Here is a 25725-nt window from a genome sequence, read left to right on the forward strand (position 1 = left end):
AAATTTCCTCCACCTTCCCAGCTTAGCTTTGCCCCTCCCCTCCAGCAGGCCCCATGGACACTGCTGCCACAGGGGAGCTGCTGGAAACTACCAGTTTAGAAGGAAAACACTCATGCCATCTGAAGGCAGATGCCCCAAGGCCAGCCAAAACTTGGTGTGGGGTGGTCCTCCAGCAATAAGTCTCTCTCAACACCAAGATGATGATTAGAAAAGAGCTCAGTATTATCAGTGCCAGATAGTCCAGATCACTGCTGGAATGTGGATTACTGCCACTGCTGTAGTATCACCAAAATTCTGTATCTGTGGTGAGGATTTAGTCCTGTTATGGCCACAGTTGCTTGCTCTCCTCGTGGGGATTGCAGCACAGGCTTTCTAAAAGGACAGTGCCCCCTTCCAAGCCTGGTGGTCGTAAGGGAGACAAGTTTTACCAGTATAATTCATGGCTGAGTGAATTTTCCTGTCTTCATTAAGGGTTTACACCAGTGCTGCTACCTTGGAAGTCTGCCATCAATAAGCAGGTCAAACCTCTTAGTCTGGGAAAAGCCTCTCCATTGTCTTCTGTCTCATGGACAGTTCTTCAGTAACTATGTATTTTTTTTGGAGACCAGGGTGTTGGAAAACAATTGAGATATGAGTAAAGCGTTCTCCTTCACCACAAAGTAAACTGTATGCTTAATAAGATGAAATAATTTGGTCTCTGTGGACCAGAAAACAATAGCCTCACTGTTGCACTGATATCTTTCAAGTAATGTCCTTGTGTCACCCAAAGCAAACTGTAATAGGGACTGCTCCACAGCTCAGATTCCCTTTAAACCCCTTAGCTAACCTCTTTTACCTCTTCAGGTTTCCCTCTTTACCACAGTCATTTCAGGAAACCTCATTTTCTTAAAAAAAAAAGCAGCAAAAAAAGTGCTAACTTTTATAAGGCCATACTCAAATCCTCTATGTTTCTTATAAACATCCCTAATTTTTATTCTTTATGCCAGGAGCTGAGATGCATAATGAAGTAAATAGTATCAACAACTGTGACTGACTTTGAAGGGCACAACAGCAAGTAGAGCTTTGCCCTCTCCCTCCAGAGCAGGATGAGAATCTACTAATTACTTTATTGCAGTGTGGGTGGAAGAATGAGGGAACTTCAAATCAGCACAGCATTCAATGCAGTATTTCCTTTATAGTGAAGAACAAAAAATAACCCCAGACCTAGAATAAATCTCCCTACCCAATTCCTCCTTTTGTTTACACCAGGTCTGAGGTTACTTACACAGCAGCACAATGCTAGAGATTCCATACACATCTCCACACCTTAGGGCATGTGCCCACCTTTAGTTGTCTATCTCTGAGGAGAAACTTTTCCTAGAGGCAGGCTATTATGTAATGCTCAGGATGAGCAGTTTCTCACATCTTCCTTTGATCTGTTAAATAAAAGCCACCACAAGGAAAAAAAAAATGCTAAGCACTATATTATTTTATTTTCCTGCCACAGTTCTACACCTATTGTCTCTCATTTTTAGAGATCTTTTTTATCATTACTGATGCCAACAAACAGCCATCAGAAGCAGAAAAATAAACCACGTAAGGCACAATTAAATACTCAACATACTCCCCTTCAAGACAAGAAAATAATAACAAAACAACTGAAACCTGAGCCTCTTTCCAGCTACACTAAATTATGCCACTGAAATCAAATGCTTATTAATGGTTTTATTTACCCTCTGATACTCAAAGACACGGAGATTATTCCATTTCTGAAAAATCTACCACCACCACTGTGCAACAGCATCAGCTAGGGATTAGCAAAATAATAAAGGAAAATACAATTCAGACATCAGAGAAAGGAAGATTCCTCCACAGAGAGGCCCTTCCATGGGGAACAACCTCAGGAGCTACAACCTACTGTGAGCACAGAGCACTCTTACCTGTGTGACTGAGCATGTGCCGCTGCAGGGCACTCGCCCATGGAAAGACTTGAGGACAGTAAGGACAGGGGATATTTTGCAGGCAGTCTGAGTAAGTGTTCCTCTTCCCTCTCAGCAGCTTATCCTTGGCAGTTTCCTTCTCATCCTCACTTGTTCCATTTCTGCCACTTTCTTCCTTGAAATTGTCAGTGGACTGCAGAAATGGGCTAAATTTGTTAGTGTCTGTGGTAGCCAGCATCTTCTCTATGCTAGCAAATTCCCCACTTGACTCCAGATCCACACTACTGATAAGTTTGGGCTTATTTTTTGTTCCTTTCTTTCTACCTCTTTTCTTAGTCAACCCAGCATCAGCAACGGGAGACTGCTCTGGATCACAAGCCTGAGACAGGTCACTGGGCAGGCTGGAGTCTTTCTGAATGGTGCTCACGATTGTCACTTTAGCTTTGGCATTCCCTGATTTGTCACACCCAGCGGAGCTGCTCACTGCCTTGGGACTGGCGTCTGCAGCCTCCGTTTTCAGCAAAGTGGGAGCAGAAGACACAGATGAAATGATCTGTGCAATGGAAGCCAATGGTGGCAGCTCTTTAGTTACTGAAGGCTTTGGCAAGAGAGGTGGTGGTGGTTTAGGCCTCAGGGGTCTCAGCAAGGCAGCATTGCCAGGGAGAGCTGGGGAAATGATCGGGACAGTCAAATGCAACGAACCTTTCAGTGGCTGGGGATGTCTGACACCCCGGTTTGTTTCTGAGTTCCCATTGGCACCAAAAACCAAAGGACACTGGAGACAGTTATAGGCTTTATCACTGTTCCCAGAGGCAGCCAGCTCTTGATTCCTGGCTTCGCAGGGGACATCATCTTTATCCTTCTTCAGGATTTTGGGGATGGACAGGTCAATAGGCTCCATGGAACAGTCATAAAGGGACAGAGATGAACCAAACAGGTTCTCCTGCTTCACCTGCACAGCACTCAGGCTTTTGCTCTTCTGAGAGAAATCCAATGGCTCATCAAAATCCATGGGGAAGTTGCCCACAGGTTCACGTTTGATGGAAACGTGAGATGATGTTCCCAGCAAGAAGCCGTTCTGTGGCTCCAGGAAAGGCGTCATGGGCTTGTGGTCCATGTAAGTGCTGTCCTCCAATAAAGAAGGGTCTGTCTGGCTTTCCTGGGCACTGCAGTCCACCATTAAGATGTAATTCTCGATCTCCTTTTCCTGCACATGCAAGTGCTGCTTGAGGATGTGGTGAATGCAATTCCTCTTGGCCGAAAAGGCCGTGCCACACTCCTTGCACTCGAATGGCTTCTTCTTCTGGCAGCCGCTGTGCGTCCTCATGTGAATGCGGAGGGCCCGGTAGTGCTTCAGGTCCTCTCCACACAGCTTGCACACCGTGTCTGGTGAGCAGAAGGCATCCACCATCTCTGCAGCATTGCTGGTGACATATTCAATGTTCTTCTCGATATCTTTCCTGGTTGTTTTGAGGTGCTTCTTTCGCAGGTGCCTCTCACAATTGGCTTTCACTGTGAAGGGGTAGTGGCAGATTTTACAGATGTAAGGCCGCTCGCCGCTGTGCGTCCGCAGGTGCCGGATCAGCGCTGCCTTGTCAGCCGCGATGTAGTCACAGATGTTGCACTGATATGGGGAAATACCTAAGTGAGAACGGATGTGAGCTCTCAGGACACCAGAGAAGGCAAACACCTGGTCACAGAAACGGCAGGGGTACAAAACTTTCCTCATGGTTGGGGTCTTCTTGTTTGCTGCCCCTGCAATGATGGCTTTGAGTTCTCCTTCTGTGACTTCTTGTTTGATCTTGGCTTCCATACTTAGAGGCAGGAGAGCTTCAATGATGCTGTCCTGCTCCAGCTGTGTCTTCATTTCGTGCTGAGTTAATGGCTCTACTTTGGGTTGGAGGAGCAACTGTGAGGAAGGACTTGATTTGGCTCCTGGCTGGGGTAGATGAGAATTAGAGGGAGATTCCACTGAGTTCTTGATCAGCCTCAGAGGGGGAGGTGGGAGGCTTGGGCTGATGCAGCCAGGGGAGGCTTGCTGGGCACTGATAAGAGGAGGAGGTGTAGAGGTTGCGACAACTGTTCGGGGTGTTACCAAAGGCTTTGGCTTCAGTGGTGGCATATGCTTGAAAATAGACTGCACGGGGACAGAAGGTGCCTTAGAAAGTGGAGGAAGACTGATTTGAGGAGGAGCAGAAGAAGCCATCTTCAAGATCTGCTGAATATCTGCCAGCTCAATGGCAGACTCATTGGAGATGGGTTTCACCACAATACTGCTGTCAGGCTGGATAATAAAACCCTTCTGGAAAGGCTGCAGCGAGAGAAGCTTTATGTTTTCTTTTGTAGGGGGAAGGACTGAAAATGACCCTCCCATGGAGGCAGCTTCCAGAGGAGAGAGGCTGAGCAGACTGGTGCTGCCAGGTTCCTGAGGTAGGTTACTCTTCAGAGCTCTGAGCCGCATTTCTTGGACCTCGTCTTGTGTATTGTCCTCCTGCTTGACAGGCTTGATGTCTTTGGTGTACTGTAGGCCCAAGGATGCCATGAAGACTTTCTGGTCTGGGCTCTCACCGGGTGGGGTTGTGGACTGTGGCTTGTGCTTGTCTTTTCCCTGATCCACCACGTGAGTTTCTGTGTGCAGTTTGAGTGCCGAAAGCATGGGGAATGCCTTGTTACACATCTCGCAAATGAATCGATGGAAGTCACTGATGCACCTTCGCAAATTTGTTTCACACCAGACCTGCAAGACATGCAAAAATATTTAGAGTAGGAATCTCAAACTGCAAAGGCATCACAAGCTGCTGCAAAACACAAACAGTTCACTCTCTCTTCCACTGACTAAGTTAAGAGGTTTAGAGCAGCCCTCCCCTACCCGGCATGAAGATATTCCCACTTCACAGCCTTTAGTCTCCTAAGGGGTGTATCTGAATTAGGAGCTGATTCTCCACAAGTTCCCTTCTACAAAAGTAACCTCCTTCAGAAGGCTATTCAGGCTCTCAAATTCTTTTCCATCCTAAATTTCCCTATTAGAAACTTCTCTTGTGTCATTGACAGGACAGGAGCCTCAGCATACTATACAGCAAGGAACCAGGCAGTAGACTATCTCATTTAGCTCTACTACAAAGAAACCAGGAGCAAAGAAAAGAAAAGAAAAAAGAAAAAAAAAAGAAAAAAAAAAGAAAAAAAAAAGAAAAAAAAAAAGGCATCCAAGAAGCTAAACCAATGTAAACCAATCAAAATAAAATCCCCCAAAAGCAGATCAATGAAACTCAGAGCTTAAAGCAGAGTGGTTTTTGGTTAGGGAAGTCTGATTACATTTATTCTCCCAAGAAAAATACTAGTAGAGGGCTGGCAAGATCTTTACAGACTTTAAATACTTTATAAAACTTCTCTCACAGTGCAAGCAAAATTATTACAAAAGGAAAATACCAACATTCAAATCCCTTAATAACTTTAAATGTCTGTCATTAATTACAAAAGAAATAAATTTTGTTTAAAAAGTTCTTTCTTTTGATATTTTAAGTTTTATACAAAAACTGTAACAGACTGACAGAAAGACCTACATGCTCCCCTGGTCCAGCAGCAAATTTCAAGTCTACCACTTTGCAGTCAGAAGAGTTGGAAATCAATATTTTAACCCCGGAAGAGTAAGAAAAGTGCAGAAACTAAGCATGGTCCTGGTGGATTGTGCTGTTGATTTTCTAATAGATAATGCAGCTTCATCCAGACCCAAACTAGGATAGGCAAGATTTGACCGCAGGAGGAATCATATCATCCAACAGAAATGTTTATGGCTCTCAGAAAAATATTTACAGACTACCTCCCTGACTTTCCCCATCCACTGTCCTTCAAACTTTACATGACCAACATTGTGGAGTGTTTTGTGAAGGAATCACTGAAGATGTCACTCTTTAGTTAGTAAGGCGACTGCTCAAAGTTTTTTGTATTAAAAACTTTCATATCCCAACTACATCCTTGTCAGAGTAAACTAAAATAAATAATGTCTTCCTTACCATGTGTACTCCCTGTTGATTTCAGATGTAGGATTTTTTGGGTATGCTCAAACGGGTAAGGATCTAATATGATCAAAGTTTTCCTTCAGAATTTTTTATACATCTTCACACTGGTAGCTATCCACTGTAAGGGTGAAAAAGCCATTACAGTGGATAACTGTAATGTTACTGGCACATTACCCAGTGTCAATATTCTTTAGATGAAAAAAGAAAAGGGAGAGGCATGAAGTGTTTAAAGCCTACATGAACAGTGGTGATGTACCTTCCATAAAATATTCTACATGCAGGATGAATCTTTCAATGACCTCATCAGATAAGCACTGTAGCAGCTGGCACCTAAATCTACCGAGAACAGAGAGTACCTGAGAAATGCGGGGGAACTTCCTACAGGAGAAGTCCGTGAATCCCAAGTCGTGGAAGCCTGCTGGAATTGAAGGGTTGTTCTGAATGAAAGGCTTTCCCATGGGATCTCTGGGAAGCTGCTTGTGGATAACTGCATTGTGGCGCAGTAGGCCCCGATGAGTACGAAAGGTGATACAACAGATGTCACACCTGGAAAGGAGAGGAATGAAACAGAAATTACCTACTGACTGCTGCAAGCTTAAGAACTAGCATTCTTCTTGCACTGGGACATCCTCTTTCCTCTCACCCCATGATACCAAGAACTTGTTAAATGCAAAATAAAGCCACAGTGTATCACCACAAAAGGCCATTTTGGTCACAGTCACTTTCTACCAGTTTCTGGCTAGTAAGTCCACTGGAAGTTTAAAGAATGCGAGAACTGACAATCTCACATGGGCAGACCAGAGAATGGCAGCTGAGATAACACATTCTGAAAATATTTACATTGTCCAACAAAAAATATTTCAATGGCCTTACACCATTTTATTTTTACTGAAAAATCCTGTTAAAATAAACAACATTTTAAAAAAATCAGTGACAAGGAGAGGCTAAATCTGACCTAAATAGAAAGCAAATGTAAAAGCAGCACCTTTCATATCCACTACTTAAAACTTACTGCTGCATCTACTCTAATATCTGTGTGTCAGTCATCATCACATTGCTTTTCCTTAAAACTTTCACTGGTATTTTTTAAAGCTGTTATGAGAAATAGACTGTTTGAAAAGGAAAACTAGTGCTCCTTGAATGGGAGAAACGTTCAGAGGAGGAAGACCTGAAACAAGTTCAACACTTCTGACACTTTTGGACCCCCTTCACAGCCAGTTTGCCCTGAAGAAAAATGCAGAAGTACTGTCTTTTCCTACCCACACTTTATTGCTGTGATTTCTTGTTTTTCTTAAGTTCTCAAATCCCAAATTCAGCTAAACAAGGGCTTCTCACATAAAACACTGCATTAAACAATCAAAGCTATGCTGCAGGCAGGAAGGGCTATGCAGCAACATTTGGTCAACATGTCAACAAAGCCTATTGCCTTTTAAATATTTGGTATGTGAGCTCTGCAGCATGACAGGTCATGTCCAGTCTGCATTCAGTAAGTGACACACAGTTTCACTCAACCTCAAGTTCCTTGTGGTTATAGGTCCAGCTCCCAGCCAAAACATGGGTTTCCCAGAAGCAAAACACCAGTGGGTATGAGGCAGTCAGATTTTGTCACTGAGAATGTTATATGCACTAGGAGTTTTTCACATCTGCCTGTGGCCTTGGTTTTCCCCATACTGCCTTTGCTCTCTACATCAAGGAAAAGGACATGTGCCTAGTCATTAAAAAAACATCCTGCAATTAGAAATGGCTTCTGACAAAATCCTGAAACCACCCCCTCCCTGCCCTGTCCCTAACAAACTCCCATTGTTGTGCATTTTATCACTACATAAACTCCCACAGCCATTTTTTTATTCTCTGAAAACGAAAAGATAACTAAGTCACCCACAAAGCAACTGGCCTCATAGTCCCTGAGTGGTGAAAGAAGCAAGTGTGAAGTGTATATAACATGGCCATTGTTATCACAGTACCCAGAAAGCTTGGACATAAATATGCACTGAAGGTTTAAACTGTTTTAACTCTCCTGTCAATTCACTTGCATCCTACCTGTATAATTACTGCTGACATAGTTCCTGCATTCCATTAAATACCAAACCAATGCCATTTACAAAGCAAATGTTTACTTAAAGAGGTATGCCAAGTGTGACAACAATCTCGGGGGGTGGGGTGGGATGGCCAACACATAGTACTTCTTCAGCATCAGTATCCACGGCTCTCCACCAGCTCACTTGGCAGCACCTATTCTGTGATGCAAAGCTTTCATCTTCAGTGAAGACAAAAACACAACCACCAAAACCACTGGGGGCCAAAGAGCATTAAAAAATTATGAGTAGTCACCTGAAGAACTTGCAGGCTACTGAAATTAATTGCTTTTAGAGGTGATGAAAATACCTTGCATGAAAACAAGCAGTGCTTCTGACATGTTCCTCCTGGTATGTCAATATACAAACAAGGAGGGTTTGGAAACAATTCTCCTGCACCACTGGAAGCATTGCAGGGACACAGACCCTGACCTCAGGGCGTCCTGAAGCATCTCTGGGGTCCCAATGTGCCTGGCCTGTCCTGGGCCCAGGAACCCAGTGCAGCAGCTGTATCCCCTTGTGTGTGACAGGGCAGGTGCAGCTACCAGTGATGGCACCACAGAGCTACTGGGAGCACTGACACCTGGCACTGTACCCCCAGGATCTGGGCTGAGCAGGAGCCAGTGATCCTTGTCAAGCAGCCACACATCCCACAGAGCAGGGAGGTGCGCCTTATTCATCTTGCACTCCTCCTCGCCTCCCTCTTGCAACACGCTGATTTTCAGCGCTACTTTATTTGGGTGTCCCATCAAAAGCTGCACTTGAGAGTTAATCTTTCAGAGCAAACACCCATGTGAAAGTCCTTCACAGTACACCTGTATCAACTGCTAGCCTCAGGACAGTAAAATTTTGCAAGTTAAAAATGGTGTTTTCCATGCAAAGGGAACCACCACCCCTCCCCCAAACCTAAGTAATATATCTTATAAAAGGAATATAAGCTTTCCCTTTTTTTGAGCGTGTTTTTTTTCTCTTTCTTCCTTATCTTTTATTTTCCTTGCTGTGAGTGAAGAAGCAGCAAACAAAAAAAGAATGTGGGACAAAGATTAAGCTCTTTTTTCATTAGGTCAGAAAGAAGCACCTGGCTGAAAAAAGAAACATCCTCATAAATCCTGCCTGTCACCTCAAGCTGCAGGCTCTTCAGGGCATATAAATGCACTGCACCTTGCCCTGGTGGCACAGCTTACAGAACCACATGGGAAGGAGCTGTGGATGCCCTGCCTTCCTCTGTGATCCAGGTATGGAGTCCTAGCACCTCCAAGAAAAGCTTATAGCTAATAAGTGTCAAAACCTAACTAGTTAAGGCAAGCATCACTGCACTGACTAAGTCTTAGGTTAATTTAAAATGGAGTAAGCTGCCATGCCTAACAGTGCATTAACTGGAAGCATTAGGGTTTTTTTAAGGAAGTGGAACTATTAATTTCTCTGTTTTGTCATCAGTACTATTTTCTATCTTTGAGTAGTGTCACTGTCTACAGTACTTTTAAACCTAGATCCACAGTTTAAGAAGGAAAAGAGAAAGGAATCCTAGGTGATATGAACATTTTTTCATCTTGCTTAAACTGCTTTAAAAAAAATTAGTAATTGTGGGAAGTCTGAAAAGACCAGCACATCAAATAAAGCATCTGAAACATATGGTAATAGTTTGCTCAAGATGAACATAAAAAAAAAAAAAAAAAACCAACAAAACCAAACAAACCAAACTACAACAAAAAAAACCCCAAACATACAAAAAAACCCCACCAAAACAAAACAAAACAAAAAAAACCAACAGAGAGGCCTCCCTCTCCTTAAAATTTCCCAAGTCTGCTCATGTACAGTTAGTTCCAAGTCAAACATGGATGGCATGGCTGCAGAGAACAGTGATGGGAACAGGTTCTGAGGTTGTCAGCACCACAGGCCAAGCAGTGGCTCAACACCTGTGCAGAAATTAAAGCACTCTACTTGCAAGGTAAGTTTCCAGATGTATCTAATAAAAGCTGCTGTGTTATCGTGTGATTGCTAGCCTTGGCCACAGTCTTCAATTTTTCTATGAATATGATTACAGAGTAAGGAGAAAAAAGCTGTTCAGTTCCAAGTATAGAGATTAAATTTTAGGTAGAAAGGAAAAAAATGTTTTTAGCAGCTAAGGCCCCTTTAAAATTACTTTAATTCTCAATTGCCTTTATGTTTTGGACTTGCTCATATCTGTAACATGCAAATATAATACTAAGGCTCTGGCTCACTGGCAGAGGTATAAAAAACAAGCAGGTAAGGAAACAGAACTCCAAATATAACAACGCAACAACCAGGCTGCCCCTGGTGTTTGGGCCATGTATCACACCAGGCAGGTCTGATTAATTATTACTACACCAGTGCACCTTTTCTTTCTTTTTAAAATTTTCTTAATGCACACAAGTGTATGCATCTTTGTGTAAAAACACACCATTAAAAAGCTTTCTTCTAAAATAATTTCATATTCTTGAAATCTGTAATGCTAATTAGGATATAAAATCATTTTAACAGGCTTTAAGAAATAGTCAGTGCTTTGCAAAACTTGTTTATTCAAGGGGGCAAGGCAGGATTTGCTACACTTCGTAAGTGGCACCTCTGCAAGGAAAGTTTACATAAGCAGTGCCTGTTACCTTGCATTACACTCTCCTTTGAGACAACTCCAATTTGTCTGCAGAGGAAATAGCTGTCCTTCTTTAAGAAATGGAAAGACATTTTAGAAAGGAAACACAGAGCCAAATTTTTAGCAAAATTAATCAGTCTTGATTTTGATTAAGAGTAAGGCAGACAACCACTAAATCCTTCTAGATTTTATATTTCAGTAGTCAAGACGAAAATGCCAAATATTTGTATTTACTGTTATGTTACCAAGAAATTAAACAAAACACTATGCTCTCTGCATTACCCGAGACTGCTGGTGAGCAAGTGACATTTACCATTGTTCTGCTTGTACTTCTGAAACCACACAGACTAAAACCTGAAGTTTTCACCCATGTAGCTCACTAATACAAAGTTGCCCATATTGTGGATGTTAACAAATAAAAACAGTCTTAAATTTCTAGGCCTTATCAAAAATAAAAAGCTTGGTACCACTTTGTTCCTTTCCTGTCTGTGCTCTTTAGCAACTTCCACAAACAGAAGCAAGGAAAACAAACAAAAAGAATGAAACATATCCTGAGACAGAAGTCATTAATACACAATTAAGTTATGAAGTTGTCTAACTCCTCCCACTGAAATTCCCAGTCAGTACCGTGTATTTTTCTATCTCTGTTGTTATTATTCTCCTTTCTCTCTTAAAGTTATTTGCAGAATTAATGTGGCTCTCATGAGCAAAGAAATTCCTATGCTGACCTAAAAATAACACAACTGGGTAGCAGAGAAAGATGGGTGATTCCCTGCTGATGACTCATGTCCACACCGGCAGTGGGAGCAGGCTCCCAGCCTCCACACTGGCAATGTCCCCTGCAGCCTGGCAAGGACGGGGAGATGGAGAAGGGATGGTTTTAAATACAAGGGCTTTCACCATCTCTGAAAGAAAAGCTAGCAGGTTACAGACATATTCCCCTTCAGGAAATGATTCCTTTGCTTCTCTTTCACTTCTTCAGGGACAAGGCAGTGAGAGAGATGAAAAAGAGCCAACTGGTTTCTGCTCCTGTGCAACCCCACCCAGGTCCAGATACTCATCTCCTTTTGGATTAAAAAAACCCAAAAACAACCTTTCCTGCCCTCCACACCCAGGGCCTTGGGAAATAACATCCAACAGCCATCACTAATGAGTGATGGAAAAGCAGCAGTGCTGAGAGCCCCGTTCCTGCTTCCCTCCGGGTCCTCCTGCTGTCCTGCAATGCCCGCTCCTGCCTCCCTCCCCCGCAGCTCCCCAGCGTGTCTGACCCCGGAGGACCGGCTGCTCTGCCATCTCGACCTCGCCCACCGCTGTGGGGATGTGCTGGAACCGCAGGCAGCACCAGGAGCCAACTCCCTGCCAGCTGCAGAGGCTCCCCTCCCCTTCCCTCCTTGCCTAAGGGGACGGACACAGCCCTCTAGATGTTCAGTGCAAGCTGCTTCACAGCCTCGGCAAAAGAGGCACTTTTTTAACTTTTCCCCCCTTCCACTGCCCCACTGGCCGTCTGATTTTGTTACCAATGTTCTGTCGCTCTCTTTAATCCTCTCCCTCAAAGAAGCCACCCTTGGGTGCAGCCAAGGCTGAACCCCCTGTACCAACCCTTCTATTAATAGAGGGATGCACAGCGTTATGTACATTCCTACAGCTGCACTGTGGTCCAGGCAAGAAAAGTATCATGTAGGAGCCAGGGCAGACCCAATATAAACCAGGGTGATGTTGTGCTTTAGAAATTTGTCAGCATGCAGCAGAGCCAGTGTCCGCACCAGTGACTCCCCCATGAGGGTAACTCCAGTGAAATTAACTGCTGTAAGGTTTAATAAAAAGGCGCAAGCCATGCTGTGTCATGTTTAAACTTCCTTTGTGTGAGAGCAAAGAAAAATGAGTAAAAACTTCTTCCTAACACTGGAATGAATTGCACTTACCAACAACACTTCAACAGTGCCAGATTTAAACACCTCTGCCCTGGTGAAACAGTAGCTTACTCTACCATTTACTTCAACACAATTAGCATGCAACTAAGACAAAATAATGGGAAAATGGCAGATGGCCTGCAGACACTCACACGAAGTAGTCATTTTCTCATAATGACTTTTTTTACTTAATAAAGGTCAAAGTTTTAAAAAACAGAAGTATCAACACTTTGGCTGGACAGAATCACAGAGAAAGAGATGAAGATCAACTTAAACAATGAAGGGTTTAATAGTTAGGGCAAAAATATCTGGAGGGCAAAAAAACCTGACCAGAATAGTCCTCTACAGGTACCAAAATTAGAAGCTGCACAACATGCAGAGTAACAGTTATTTGTGCACACCAACTCATGTGAATCTTCTGGTATTCTTTCAAGGTAAGAAAATGAAAATCTCTTCCTATCTTCTAACACATCTTTCAAATATGAAATCCAAGTGCTTCCGTAATTTTTAAATTAACAGCAAGAGTTAAAAAAGAATTCTATGTGTCCACCATGTTAAAAAAAGGCCACCGCTTTTCATGAGTAACATAAGGAGAAATACATCTCTAGGGGTTTCTCTATCCTGTAACCACCTGATCAGAACAGGGCTCACAAATAGGTGAAGCTGAATCTGGATTGCAGCCCCTTGCCCTTATCTACATTTGCACGTTAAGATATGCTCAGCATGCAGACATGACTGACAACACGCTGAGCAGCACCCAGCACTCTGAGAGAGCCTGCAAATAAACAAATCCTGCTCCTTAGGATGAGGCAGGCGTGCTAATAACCTATTTTGGCTCAGCCCTTTTTCCCTCTTGCATGCCCTTCTACAAGCAGCTTTCCTCTACAGTCAGCTTTGCATTTACCCACTTTCTATTCTGGCAGCCAAGCTAAGATGTTTAACAGCATGTGACATAGCACACAGTTTCACATGAGAGCATCACTCCCTGTGTCCATTCACCAGCCAATATTTTTATCCAGCTGCTCTGGATTCCCAGTTTCCTCACACAATGAGCTCCCTGATGTGAGCTGACCACTTCTAGGCCAGCGCTGGCCTCGCACTGCTCTTCAGATGTTTCCCAGCTCTCTTTTCTGAACAGGAACTTCAGAAGGCATGTAACATGCAGTTCTGTTCTGCTTTTGCAAGACAACCCACTGATTCTACTTCTCCATTTGCTCAGTAAAAGGATGCATTCACCAGCTTGCTTGCATACCCTCTCCTCTGCCTCACCAAGAACTGCATTGTACTGCAGCATATTTCTGGTCACAGAATTTACCAGAGCTGGACTTCATTGTCATCAGCTGTCTCGTGGAATTGCTCCTGCACTGAAAATGCTGCCAGCAAGAGATTAGGAGTTGGTTCCTAGTTTCTATCAGAAAGACATTGAGCAAACAGCTTGAGAGCTGAATTGGCAGTGTCACATCACTGCCCCTTGTCACCTCCATCTTTGGCTGTAACAAGTTTTGTAGCATTAACTGTATTAGTTCTCAATAACTCCACAGCAATTTCTGCCTAAACTGTCCTTGCTGGTAGAATCTCAGTGACTAAAAAAGGAGTGCTGGGCCCAAAATATAGTATGGCAAAAGCAGAGCTCAAGGAGGTCCATGAACATGTCTATGCTGGAGTGCCCTCCATCCCTCTCAACAAACGTGTAGGATACAACAACCTCAGAATTATCCATCTTCATAAAAACAGCATACTGTTTCTTATTTTGAAATGCTAACAAGGAATGAGGCTATGTGCACATCAACAGTTGTGACAGAGAGAAAAGTAGTATATAACCTCACAATGCTGAATGAAGATGAGTTGTCATTGATCCTTCAAGTTGCTTCCAATAACAGCAGTGTCAACTAGCAGGAAGAAGCTTCCTCTTCCCACAATGAACCCATAGTTCTGTCTCACAGTAAAATTAATTGCAAACAACATCTAGTTTTCAAACACCTTCACTCCTGCACGTTTGTAGCATCACTAACACTCTCTTCCCACAAAAGGCTTGCCACATGTAGAGAGCAGTGTGCTTCAGAATAAGGAAGTCAGAAGGATTATCCCTACTATATAAGGAGAGAACAGATAGAAAGTGAATTCCTAAACTTGCTTAGATAGGCATTTGCAAAAACACGAATGGCACTAGGGTCTTTTTCTGGCTGTTTTCTTTTTTTTCCTTTTAACATTCAGTTTAATGTACTTTTACATGGTCAGACTACTGCTTCAAAAATCTAATATTGTACTAGTCTTTTCTACTGGTGCTAATGACTGAAATAATCTCCATACTTTAAATATCCATTCATTTCTTTCCTATTTTATCTCCCTAAAGCCAAGGTACTGGCTTGAAGAATGGTAACTGGGAAATAAACATGCCATATTCTAAGTAGCTAGTATCTTTTTCACCCAAAACCCACTTCCTCTTGCCTTGACTTAAATGGAGGTGCTCATGCACATTGTCTAAAATGAATAAAGACATAGGTCCAGGTGCCTGGCAGCATCCCACCACACTCTGAAGAATGTGGATGTGCTGGCAAAGGGGGAAACCTGGTGACCTGCCTGCCTGAATTGCAAACTGCACATAACAGATATCTTCCATTTACCCACAGAGTCCAGAAGACCATTCCTATGGCATTTGTCTACTCCATATTGGTGAAGCCAGGTAACACCAAGAAACAACAACAGCATTTTTCACCCATAGGTGTTTCCAAAAACAAGACCTCACAGTGGTTACCCTGGCAAAACTAGAGGCAGATGACCACAGATCCTAATGGTCAGACTCCTAACACTTTTCTTTCCAGGGCCTGAGTTCTTCTGTTGCTGTGCCTGTTACAGACCTGGGAGATGTTCAAAACAATAGCTTTCCATGGCAGTGTTCAACCTCTATACAATTTCAGCAAAACCTGGGCAGGCTGTTTTGAAGAACAAGGTAGGCTGTAAACAGCTTTTGGTGTCCTTTGATGGAGGTTTTACAGAAGCATATAACCCTGGGGGAAGAGAACTGCTTTTGTTGTCCTTGGGAAAATATGGCCAGGATTTTCAAGTTACAAAGCTTAATATATTAAGTCACTGTTTGGACAGGCTCTGTAGAAGGTCAAAAACTTAATCTCCCCTGAATCCATTCATGATAACTGGTTCTGGTCACCAGGTCAGCTGTGTGACACAGGCAGAGAGTAACTTTCACACTGCAATGTCTTATTTCTTGTATCTTACAAAAATATAGCAAAACCAAATCTTGTAACTGGAGGCAATGCCATACTGAACCAGCTGTGATCAGAAAGCCTCATGATATTCATTAAGAAGCAACCTTTTACCACATTCAAACTGCAAAACTATCCTGGCTGAGAAATGATATTGGAATGAGTCTAAGAAAGGAGGTAACTGCAACACCATAACCACTCCCTCCTCCTCTCCTCAGGAAGATACCTAGGCATGAGAGCAGTATAATTGTCTCTTTGCTGCTGTGAGGAAGGAAAAATTAAAAATACTTTAGCTCTTGGTACAGCATACTGCACTAAACCTCCTGGAGGAGAAGGAGAGGAAATAAAAAGGGTATGCTCTGGCTACAGTGAAATCCAAGAGAGGAATTTATAGTTCATGTACTTTTTTAAAAAAGCCACATATTTTACTTTAAGCTTGTTCCATTGTATTTGCCAAAAGAAAGAGGAGAAACCCAGCATAGCATCTGGAGAGGTTTCTCCCCGGGAAATCCTCACATCTCTGCTTACACTGCTGACGTTGCTCAGAGCTGTCAGGTGACCTTTACAAGCACAGTTTCACGTCTGACAGCAACTCTGAGCCACTAAAGTTTCCAGAGAAACTCCCCTGCTCTGTGAGGTTTCTCATTTTCCCTATCGGCTGTGCAGCGTTTCAGCTCTCTGCTAATTATATCAACACTCAGACACAAACTCACCAAAATAGACAGTGTCCTGCGGCCCCAGCTGCAGGGAAGCAGACTTCTTTAAATAATACAGGTAGAGAGGCCAAGGGGGTCAGAAAGCACTCCTGGGCCACCTCCCACTGCTAATGCGCATTGCAGACAACCTTGCCGGGGGCCAGCTCATGTCTTTAATTAGGGTGCAGGGCACGGGGCTTCAAAGGGACAGAGACTGGCCAGGGGGTGTAATGCCATGAAGGAGATGCAGTGCCACAGCCCATTGTCAATGGGACAAAGGGCCCTATTATTACTCTCAAGACCAGGGCAGTTCCTACCGTAATTAGGAGACAAAGATGCACGATTTAGGATTTTACATAATCAAGAGATACCCTCCCAAGCAGGAGCCCCTCTCACACAATCAGTGGATTAAGAATTGTTTATTCTGCTGCAAGTAAACAATGAGGTGCTCACTGCTCTGGGTTTTACATGAAAAAGCATTTTTGGGCAAGACAATGGGGAGTGTCTTTTCATCTGACTTTGAACAGCTAACCCTGTGATTTAAAGTTGTTCATTTGACAGTATCTGGAAGGGTGATGGCCCACCCTGTAAATTAGCTGCTCACATACTAATCCCAGGGCTGCTAGACAGCCTTACCTTTTCTGCTGCTTAGCAGACGGTGGTGGGGACAGACAGACTCAGACAGCTCTGGGGGCAAGAGGCTGTATTTGCACAGCACCACTGAAATAGTGGGATTAAAGCACCACAGAGAAGCCAGGCAGAAGTTCCTGCCCATCCTGGCACCTTGCCTCGGCCACGGATGCATCTCTGCAGGGAGGCTGGTGCCACCATCAAGACAGTGCACACTGGTGCACTGCCTCAGAGCCAGTTTGCAATCCTTTCTATAGGAGCTGGGGGAGCAAAAAGGAATGGGATGTTTGACCTGTGCCTTTACAACGAAAGCCATTGGCTAGGCAGATTGAGCATCACTTATTTTTGATCATGACAAATAGTCTGTCCTGGGCTACTGCCTACTGCAGTAGCTCCAAACAAACCACCAGACCCAGAGTATCTGGCTCTGGCATACACATCCTTCCTCACAGGTCCTCATCAAGTGACTCTGCTTTTACAATATGGGCAATAAAAGGAGACTGGGGGTGTTAGACTCCCTGCCCTTTGCTCACAACACAGTTACTGTGCTTTTTCACTTGTTTGAACTTTTAACAAGAGTTACTTCCCCTTGTCTTCTATAATAAGGCAACAACAGGATTTGATGAAAGCCTTCTAACATTCAGCAGTTTGCTTCCCTGACACAAGTACACCCGTATACACAGGTCTCCTGGTCTACTACTCTAGCAAAATATTCTCATTTCTTCGGCTCTTTCACTCAAAAAAACACCCTTAAGCCTCACCAAAAGGACTTCAATCACTTGTACTCAGGACTGAGAAAGGCATGCTACTTTCTCTGTGTCTTGCTGAATCCTATAAACAGTATTGCAGAACCCTGGGAACCAGGGGATTACAGCCCCTGCTGGCCAAGGATTTTAACCCATTTTGTTTGTGATGAAAGAGTCACCTTAACAGCAGTCCAAACTGCTCTGCTTACTAGAGGATTTTCTGTCAGGCTGGGCCAGGCAGAAAGTGTCATTTGACTTGTCTAGACTAGGACAAAAGGTGTGGTTTAAACCAGATGGGCAGCCTAAGTTGCACCTTAATGTATTAGCTGCCCAGAAAGGACCACAACTTCCTTGTCCTGTCTTCACTGACACGTCTTAAATGGCTAAGGCAAATACCTGACAAAATCCCCTTACTATCACCTAGACAATTCTATAAAGATAGGCATCCCAGCACTACTCTTAAACCATACCCATAGAGCTTGACAACTGTGACTTTGATTTAGGGACATGTTCTAGTCTTTGCTGCTCAGCAGAATCAAGGGTAGCAAAATCCATTTCAGGAGAATATTATCCCAAAGCAAGTCTAATGCCAGAGCAAGAGCTGCATAAAGAGGAACAGCATGTCTGCACAGCCACTGTGTCTTTCTGCCTTGCCACAGCAGACTGCAAAGCTGTCAAGCTAGAAGGATATCTATTCCATTATCTTATCAAAGCAAGAAAATCCACCTCTCCACTCAGGTCCATGGAGTATAACTTTGCAAAGAGGTCCTATCTTCAGAGAAGTTTCAAAATGAGGGTAATGACCTAATATGTCAGCTGCTTTCTCTAAAGCATGAAGTGTAAGGCAAAATTGTTCAAGACTCCATTTTGTAGGTGTTACAGAGCTTTTACTGGAGAACAACTGCTTCAGCTTTGATCTATAATGAAAATTTACCTAATTTACTTCAGAAACAGCAAAGTATGTTTAATTAACTACTATTGAATGGGCCAAGCTTTCAACTCTTTTCCCCAGTAACTGCAACATTAACAATGCCTTTAAAAAGTATTTTACATGTATTTACAAAGGTTTTCTAAACAAAAATTTAGGAGAGGGAAAATTTAATAAAATTAATCCAATTTAATAGAATGGGATGCCTCTGCTCCATGTCATTCTATTAAGAACCTGTATCCAGAAGTGAGTGTTGATATTTCAAGATGCTGAATTCTTCACCCATTCAAAAAGATCATTAGAGTCAAATGTCCCAAAATAAGTTTAAAATATTGACAAGCTTCTGAAAACAGACAATCTCCTTTCTACATGTTTCAACTAGACATGAAAAATTTCTTTTATATCTTGATGTATCTGGCTCTACATTTTTCTGTGGTAAAAAAAAGGAAATAAAACAGTTTCAGGAGTCCCAGAGGCAATTACTTGAATCAAAACACAACATTCAAGCACCTTCCTGAACAATTAATAAATAATTTTTCCTTGTTAGGAAAAGCTCATTTAAGCCAAAATCCACATCATTCCATAACCTCAAAAGGCCGAAAAGCATAAAACATTTTGTTGAAAGTCTGAAACCAGAAACTCATCTACCTTCACTCACTCCAATGACTGAAAAACCCTTTTTGTCCAGCTGCTGCCTTCTCCACACAGAATCATCTCATAGGATGACACCTCAATACTTTTATCAAGTTTTTTTATCAAGTTTTAAGCATCTTCAGTTTATCTTGTTAAAATTTTGCAGTGTTGGCATTTTACAGTTTTATGTAACAGTGATGTGTTTCAATGGGATGAAGAAGGGCTTTAATTTTTTCTAAAAACATTTCCAGCTATTAACTGGCAAGATTCCTGTATTTGCAAAAAATAATAAAATTAAGCCCTACAGCACCCTGGTGACACAAGATGAGGCAAACCATTTAAAAACCTACTCAAAATCACAAAGGAGGGCAGCTAAGAGTGCAGGGGGCTGAGGGGCTCCTGCCCCTCCACAGCAGGCTTCTTCAAGCTGTCTGGTGACCAGACACACTCTGGGCACTATCTCTTACCTCAATGAATTATCTGGATGTGTTTCCATGTGGGACTCCAGCCCATACTTGCAAAAAAAGTCTTTGAAACACACTGGACAATGATAAACTTCATCGTCAGCCCTCTTATCCCCTTCACCGGAATGGCCATCCTCAAGAACCTTCAGAAAAAGAAAACAAAAAAACCTCACTAGACCAACTCATAAGCAAAAACCAAACTTGCAATCCATTCAAAGTCTTTTACAAAAAGTTGCAGGCTTCATGTGTAACCTTGCTGCAAGCAAACACAAAAGCATTCCTTAAGAGAGATGGTAAGTGCCAGAGCCTTGGCACATGTGTAAGAACATGCATGATAGAAAAGAGGCTTGGTAGAAGAGAAAGTGTGCAGCTGAGTCACAGATATATCAGTTCTAATGAGGAACTGTGATTTGAAGAACTTATAAACCCATGTGTTCATATACCACTGAACTAGCATTCCTCCCCCTTCAGAAAGCCAGGGGAGCTGTCAGCCTAAATTATTTATGCCACTGAGATACTGCCAACTGCTAAGTCAAGTGGTTTAGGGAGAAGCAATGAACTTCTGCATGTTTTCTATACTTCTCTTCTGATTAGAGGGAGAAAAGCATGCACAGAGCGAGGGATACTGTGCAAAATGGAACTGCTACTAGCTTGCTATTTAGAGATAGTAAGTGGAGAGTTAAGTTTGGCAGACACCATACATTTTGTACAAATGACTGAGATGTGTTAAAATATTTTATAAACAAAGCCCTAATGGAAACGTCTAGCCCTCAAATAAATATTTTCTGGTCACTCTTGCAACTCCAGTAAGGTAGGATTATGCTACTGTGAAAGGGAAATGTACTGTAGATTTTTTTCCCCTCCAGATCTAGGCAAAAGCAGACATAAGCTGCTGCTGCTTTTGAAGTAAAATTGGTTTTTTTAAGTTTAAATCACCATCCTCCACAAATACTACATAATATTTGGGAGGAAAAAAAAAGCTAGGCGAAAGCAGCAGCCAAAGAATAGTACATCCTGTTGTCATCCAACAATTATTATTTATGAATCAGAAGCAAATTCAACAATTTAAGCAATAAAGAATTTTAAAAACTGAATTATTTCAATCTCTGAAATTAGAAAATAATATTCAATCCCAGACAACTATGTTGGCTACAACAGGATAAGCAAGGCAACTCATATACAGAGCTGCAACAAGTCTGTGCTGACTGCACAAACCAAACAGCTGACAATTTAGGAGGTAACCAGGAACATCTTTTGCTTCATGCCCCATAAAGAACCTTTTTTGCAGGTGTCCTCTCCTCTCTGTCCAGCTCAGCATCGTGACTGAACTTCCGTTTCGAAGACAATCGCCTGCGCTTCAGCGGTGAGGGGGGAGTGGTGCTTGCTGTGCTGTTTGGATCCTTCTCATGAATCTTCATGTGCCTGAGCAGGAGGAGGAAGAAGACACCATCAGCAGGCAAATCTGGGGCAGGAAGTCCAATGTAAATTTTAATGCCAACACCACTTCTAAGATTTGCCTTTAAAGGACACCATCAGAGATCCCATAAATTGGCCTGAACTTCTAAAAAACAGCTGGGGCATGATCCAGCACAGGCCCTTTGCAGTGCCTGGGCCTGTGAGGGGCTGCAGCAGGGAGCCCACAAGCTCTCCCCCATGTCCCAACTCCCAGCACGACACTTGCCCTGCTAACATCTATTTCCATGAGCACCGTGCCCATTCTCCATCATCCATGAGGTCCTGGTTCTGCCTAAACCTGCTCAGCAATCCACATACCCAGCCTCCCTGTCTTGTGGCAGTCTAGTAAGCAAAAGCCTGCAGCTTAGCATCCACTTCTCTCAGTGCAAAAAAAGCACCTCATCTTCAACCGGCTCTCTGTCTAGAGTTTGAGACTGTACCTCAAAGAGATCTGTATATGCCAACGCCAGAGCAACATTTCTTAAATATATTTGTTTCCTTCTCATCCTTAACACAGTGTTGGACCCCAGTATCAAATTTCAAGTGCAGCTTTGAAGTCAGGATTATCTGGTCCCACTGTTAGAGTGCACTAGGTACAGCTTGCAAAACTCTGTACTGCCAAGGCATGTTCACAAACCTGCTTTCCCAGGAAAACAACTATTTCTTGTCACAAAGACACAGGAAAAGGGAAAGGAACAGAATTACTCAGGAAGCAGTATCATTAATATCTGTTTACCTGACCCACTTGCCTCTTGGTTTTCTGTATTTGCAACCTGAGGAAGCCACTGTTGTCTAGTTCCCTTCAGTTAGATGGAAGGTATTGCTGCCATGCTTTTTTTTCTGACAACTCAAAGCTCAAATTTCAATTTTTTTTTAAAGATATGGCCTTTAACTTCACTTCAAATTTATATTGCTATTGAAAAAAAAAAAAAATCAAATGTATGCTACTAGATACAATGGAAATTTTTTGCTCCTAATAGCTAGATATGTTAGTGCAGGAGGGAGCTGCCATTTGTCCATGACTGACTTCAAAGAAACACAATGGAGACAATGTTAATGGCACTTGGGCAAATCTTTCAGAAGTCACATCCACAACTCAGCTCAGGACAGTGCCATTAAACATGACTGCACAATATCCTGTTCTAACATGAGAGAATGTTGTAACCCAGACAAGTCTTGCACGTCCTCATAACTGCTTTGGTGCTATGATATAAAATCTGTTTTAGTTTTGGATGCCAAGGGCATGATGCTTTGAAATAACACATTGGACCAAACTGACCCACAGCAGACCCCACTGGAGCTGCTGGGAAGACTGTCTCATCACATCATGCTTTTTTTTAAGCTCAGAAGCTTTAAAAAAAAATAAGGCATCTAAATCCCTGTCTCAAAGTATAGCCTGTCTCAAACTGCAGGGTGTTGTGGAGGAACAGCCTCAAGCCAAAAGCACCACAGGTACCAGAACCAATGTAAGATTAAAATGCCTGTTCAGCTACTGCCTGCTTTCAGCATCCATCAAGGCTGGGGCTGCTTGGAGGATCAGGTCCATGAAGAAAAATCCTGTTGTTTCCCCAGATCCCCAGTAACTCTCACTGGTTGCACAACTGGTGGACAGACGCTGGTGACACCTGTCAGTCACATCTATGTGCAGATGTGCCCAGCAGGTTAGACATGGAATCATGGAAGTGATGCTGAAATTGTCTGACCTCTTTCCCTGTTGATCACCCATTTGAGAGGAGAAGGAATGCTGAAGGTTTGAGCATTTGGCTCTCTCCAGGTTTGACAGAAGCCAGAGAAAACCCAGAGTGCTGACACAGCATACAGAGTGCTGTGCACTCCCCTGGCCTTGACCCTCTGGTAGCTCTGGCACCACAGGCACCAAAGCAACTGATTCATCCACACAGTGCTACCTTGTCTCACAAAATCTGCGGGAAGGCATCTATAGATACTCTACTGCCTTGTTTTCTTCACTCGTTTTTTTTTTTTTTTCCCTGTGACACTGATTTAACTTCTCATGCTAGTTAGAGCTTCTTTCATGGGTGATAAAACAGCAGCAGCCTGAGCTGCAGTTGTCTGTATTCACACAAGAATAAAGGAGAAGAAACCAGTTATTTGTTCAAGGGGTTCCTGTCCACAATGATAGAAGATAAAATTCAGAAAGCATCTTGGAACAAAAAGTCAGAATATTCAACTGCACAGCAAAGCAAAACCTGGAAATTTGGATTGTTTGTCTATGTTTTTATTACTTCTTTTTGGTAAAGACTGCTTTCCAGTTTCCTATGTCCTTACTTGATAGTAAGGACAGAGGCTTTTGCTGTGCCTGTCTGTGCCTGCACCCCAGGCACTCACACACAGCCTGACTGCTTAACCCTCTGGCAGCTCAGCTGAAGCACAGCTAACTCTACTTGGCCAGTTACTTTTCAGATAGCTAGAGAGCAAAATCAGTCAAGATAAATCACATTCATCCTGAAAACAAATAAGAAAACTGCTATGCATTGAGCATGGGACTTTTTCTTCTCATTTTATTTTAAAGTCTCTTTCCAACCATTAACAAGTATGCACAACTCCTGTTTAGCAGCTACCTATGCAAAACAGCTTCCTTAGGGCTAAGTTCTTTCCTCCTGCTGTTTGTCCACCTGCTGAACTCTGCTTGTTTTGATGGAGCTGGCTCCTACTTGAGAGGGAAGCAATGGCACATCCACAGTACACCAACAGGAAAAACCCTTGGGACCTCCAGATTAGTGCCAGCCCAACGTAGCACCTATGCCTGGCATGACCTGTTGCATGCAAACACACTGGCTTCTGCAAGTCCCAAAAGCAGTCTAGCTATGCTTGAAGTGTGAAGTTTGCCAATAAGGCAGGGCTTGCTAACATGGGTACAGAACCACAGTGATGGGGGCTTTGCTATGTCTGGTGTCAGCCAGCGGCTGCTCCAACTGCTTGCAGTTCTCATTCCTGCAACGTGTGTGCTTTTGCCATGTCCTAAAAGCCACAGCAGAAATCCATACCACAGCAAGGAATGTGGTGACCCCCTTCATGATTTAGTTTTGCACATTTGAAAGGAAGCAGCCTAAGCTATTGAGCTATAAACAGGAAGATACCCTCACTGCACCTTTGACTTTTACTGTGTAGGTCAAACATCACAGCTGCTGTGATAGCTCTATGCATATGATCATCAAGGAAGAAAAGAAAAATTCTGAAATCAAAGCAGCAGGTTCCAGAGTTCTCAAGGAGAGTCACAACCTGCCCATGTTACAGACAGCAGGTTGTTCCTTTGGCAGGTTAAGCAAGTTTCACTGCATCAAGTTAAGGGTGGAGAGGAAAAAGATTACTAGAGCTACAGCCCAAGATAAGCGGGAAGATAAAGCCAAGAAGTACAAAGGGATAGACACAATCTTCATCTCTCTCTTTTACTTTGCAACATGGATGTCATTCTGCCTCCAGACAACATTTATCACCCAACATGGGCTGAACTTCAGCAGATGCCAAGTCACATCCACATCCACAACCTTTCTTTCAAACACTCCCTTCACTGAGGCTTCTTCTACTTAAAAAATTTCCTAACCATAATTAAGGGGGGGGGGGGGAAGTATTTGTGTTGCTTTACTCCTTTAGAGGAGTTTGCCTTGATTAGATCTTACATGTAACACTGAAAATATTCAACCTCACTGTTTAGCCTGCCAAGATACAAGACGAACAGGAACAAAGCTGTGTTTAGAAGTTATTTTCCCTTTGTGACTATAACAACATATTTTGGCCTGACAACACTGGCATACTTAGAATGTAAAAGACAGGCTCATAAGTCAGGCTCGCTTTCAGCATCTTACAGTGATAGAGAAAAAGGATATGACATTCATCAGTTCCAAAAAATAAAGATAAACACTCAACACTTTAAGTGAGAATGTAGTTCAGAAAAAAAGAAGGGCAAAGTAAGCACATGTACAGAAATGCTTATATTCAGTTGCAGATACAAGTGCCAGCAGCTTTTAAGTGACCACTACTGCAGCTCAGAAGACATCCAGAATCACAGCAGATGAAACTTGGATTTCTTTTCCTAAATTAAATCAATGAATTGTGGCTCTGAGCCATTCTACAGAGCAACCAAAGTACAGCAGACAAGTTCAGGAAGGTACAGAGCCCTGAAATCTGCACCTCACAGACTTCCCAGCATGCATGCAAGTACACATGCACTTGGGAAAGTGCTGAGGGTAGAACACTAAAATCCAGCCATGATACACAGGATGACAGGAAGGAGATAAACACTTGAGCTAAATATTAGGGAGGACTCATTTGCACTAAGTGCTAGCTAGCCTTGATTAACCTCTCAAAGAAAGTGCTGGAACTCTATTTGAAATTAGACCAGAGAAAGAACCAGAAAAATTTGCAAAAAATAAATACAAAATGAAAAGAGGAAACTAAGTCTTT

The 25725-nt window shown here is 42.8% G+C and overlaps 1 protein-coding gene across 11 annotated transcripts in view; it reads right to left on the reverse strand.

The window, feature by feature from the left end:
* Positions 1 to 25725, reverse strand: part of RREB1 (ras responsive element binding protein 1) — a 122431-nt gene that overhangs the window by 18088 nt on the left and 78618 nt on the right. For 10 of the 11 annotated variants that reach the window (XM_071452382.1, XM_071452426.1, XM_071452375.1 and 7 more), the window contains 4 exons: positions 21126 to 21270; positions 19852 to 19991; positions 6292 to 6481; positions 1920 to 4656 (listed from right to left, as the gene is read on the reverse strand). In XM_071452382.1, the coding sequence (XP_071308483.1) occupies positions 1920 to 4656; positions 6292 to 6481; positions 19852 to 19991; positions 21126 to 21270 (3212 nt within the window). The remainder of the gene's footprint in view (positions 1 to 1919; positions 4657 to 6291; positions 6482 to 19851; positions 19992 to 21125; positions 21271 to 25725) is intronic. The other variant, XM_071452427.1, reaches the window with a different exon arrangement.

The sequence above is a fragment of the Agelaius tricolor genome, unplaced genomic scaffold, assembly GCF_023055355.1.
Source record: "Agelaius tricolor isolate 1412-34295 unplaced genomic scaffold, bAgeTri1.0.p SCAF_2, whole genome shotgun sequence".
NCBI classification, from domain to species: domain Eukaryota; kingdom Metazoa; phylum Chordata; class Aves; order Passeriformes; family Icteridae; genus Agelaius; species Agelaius tricolor.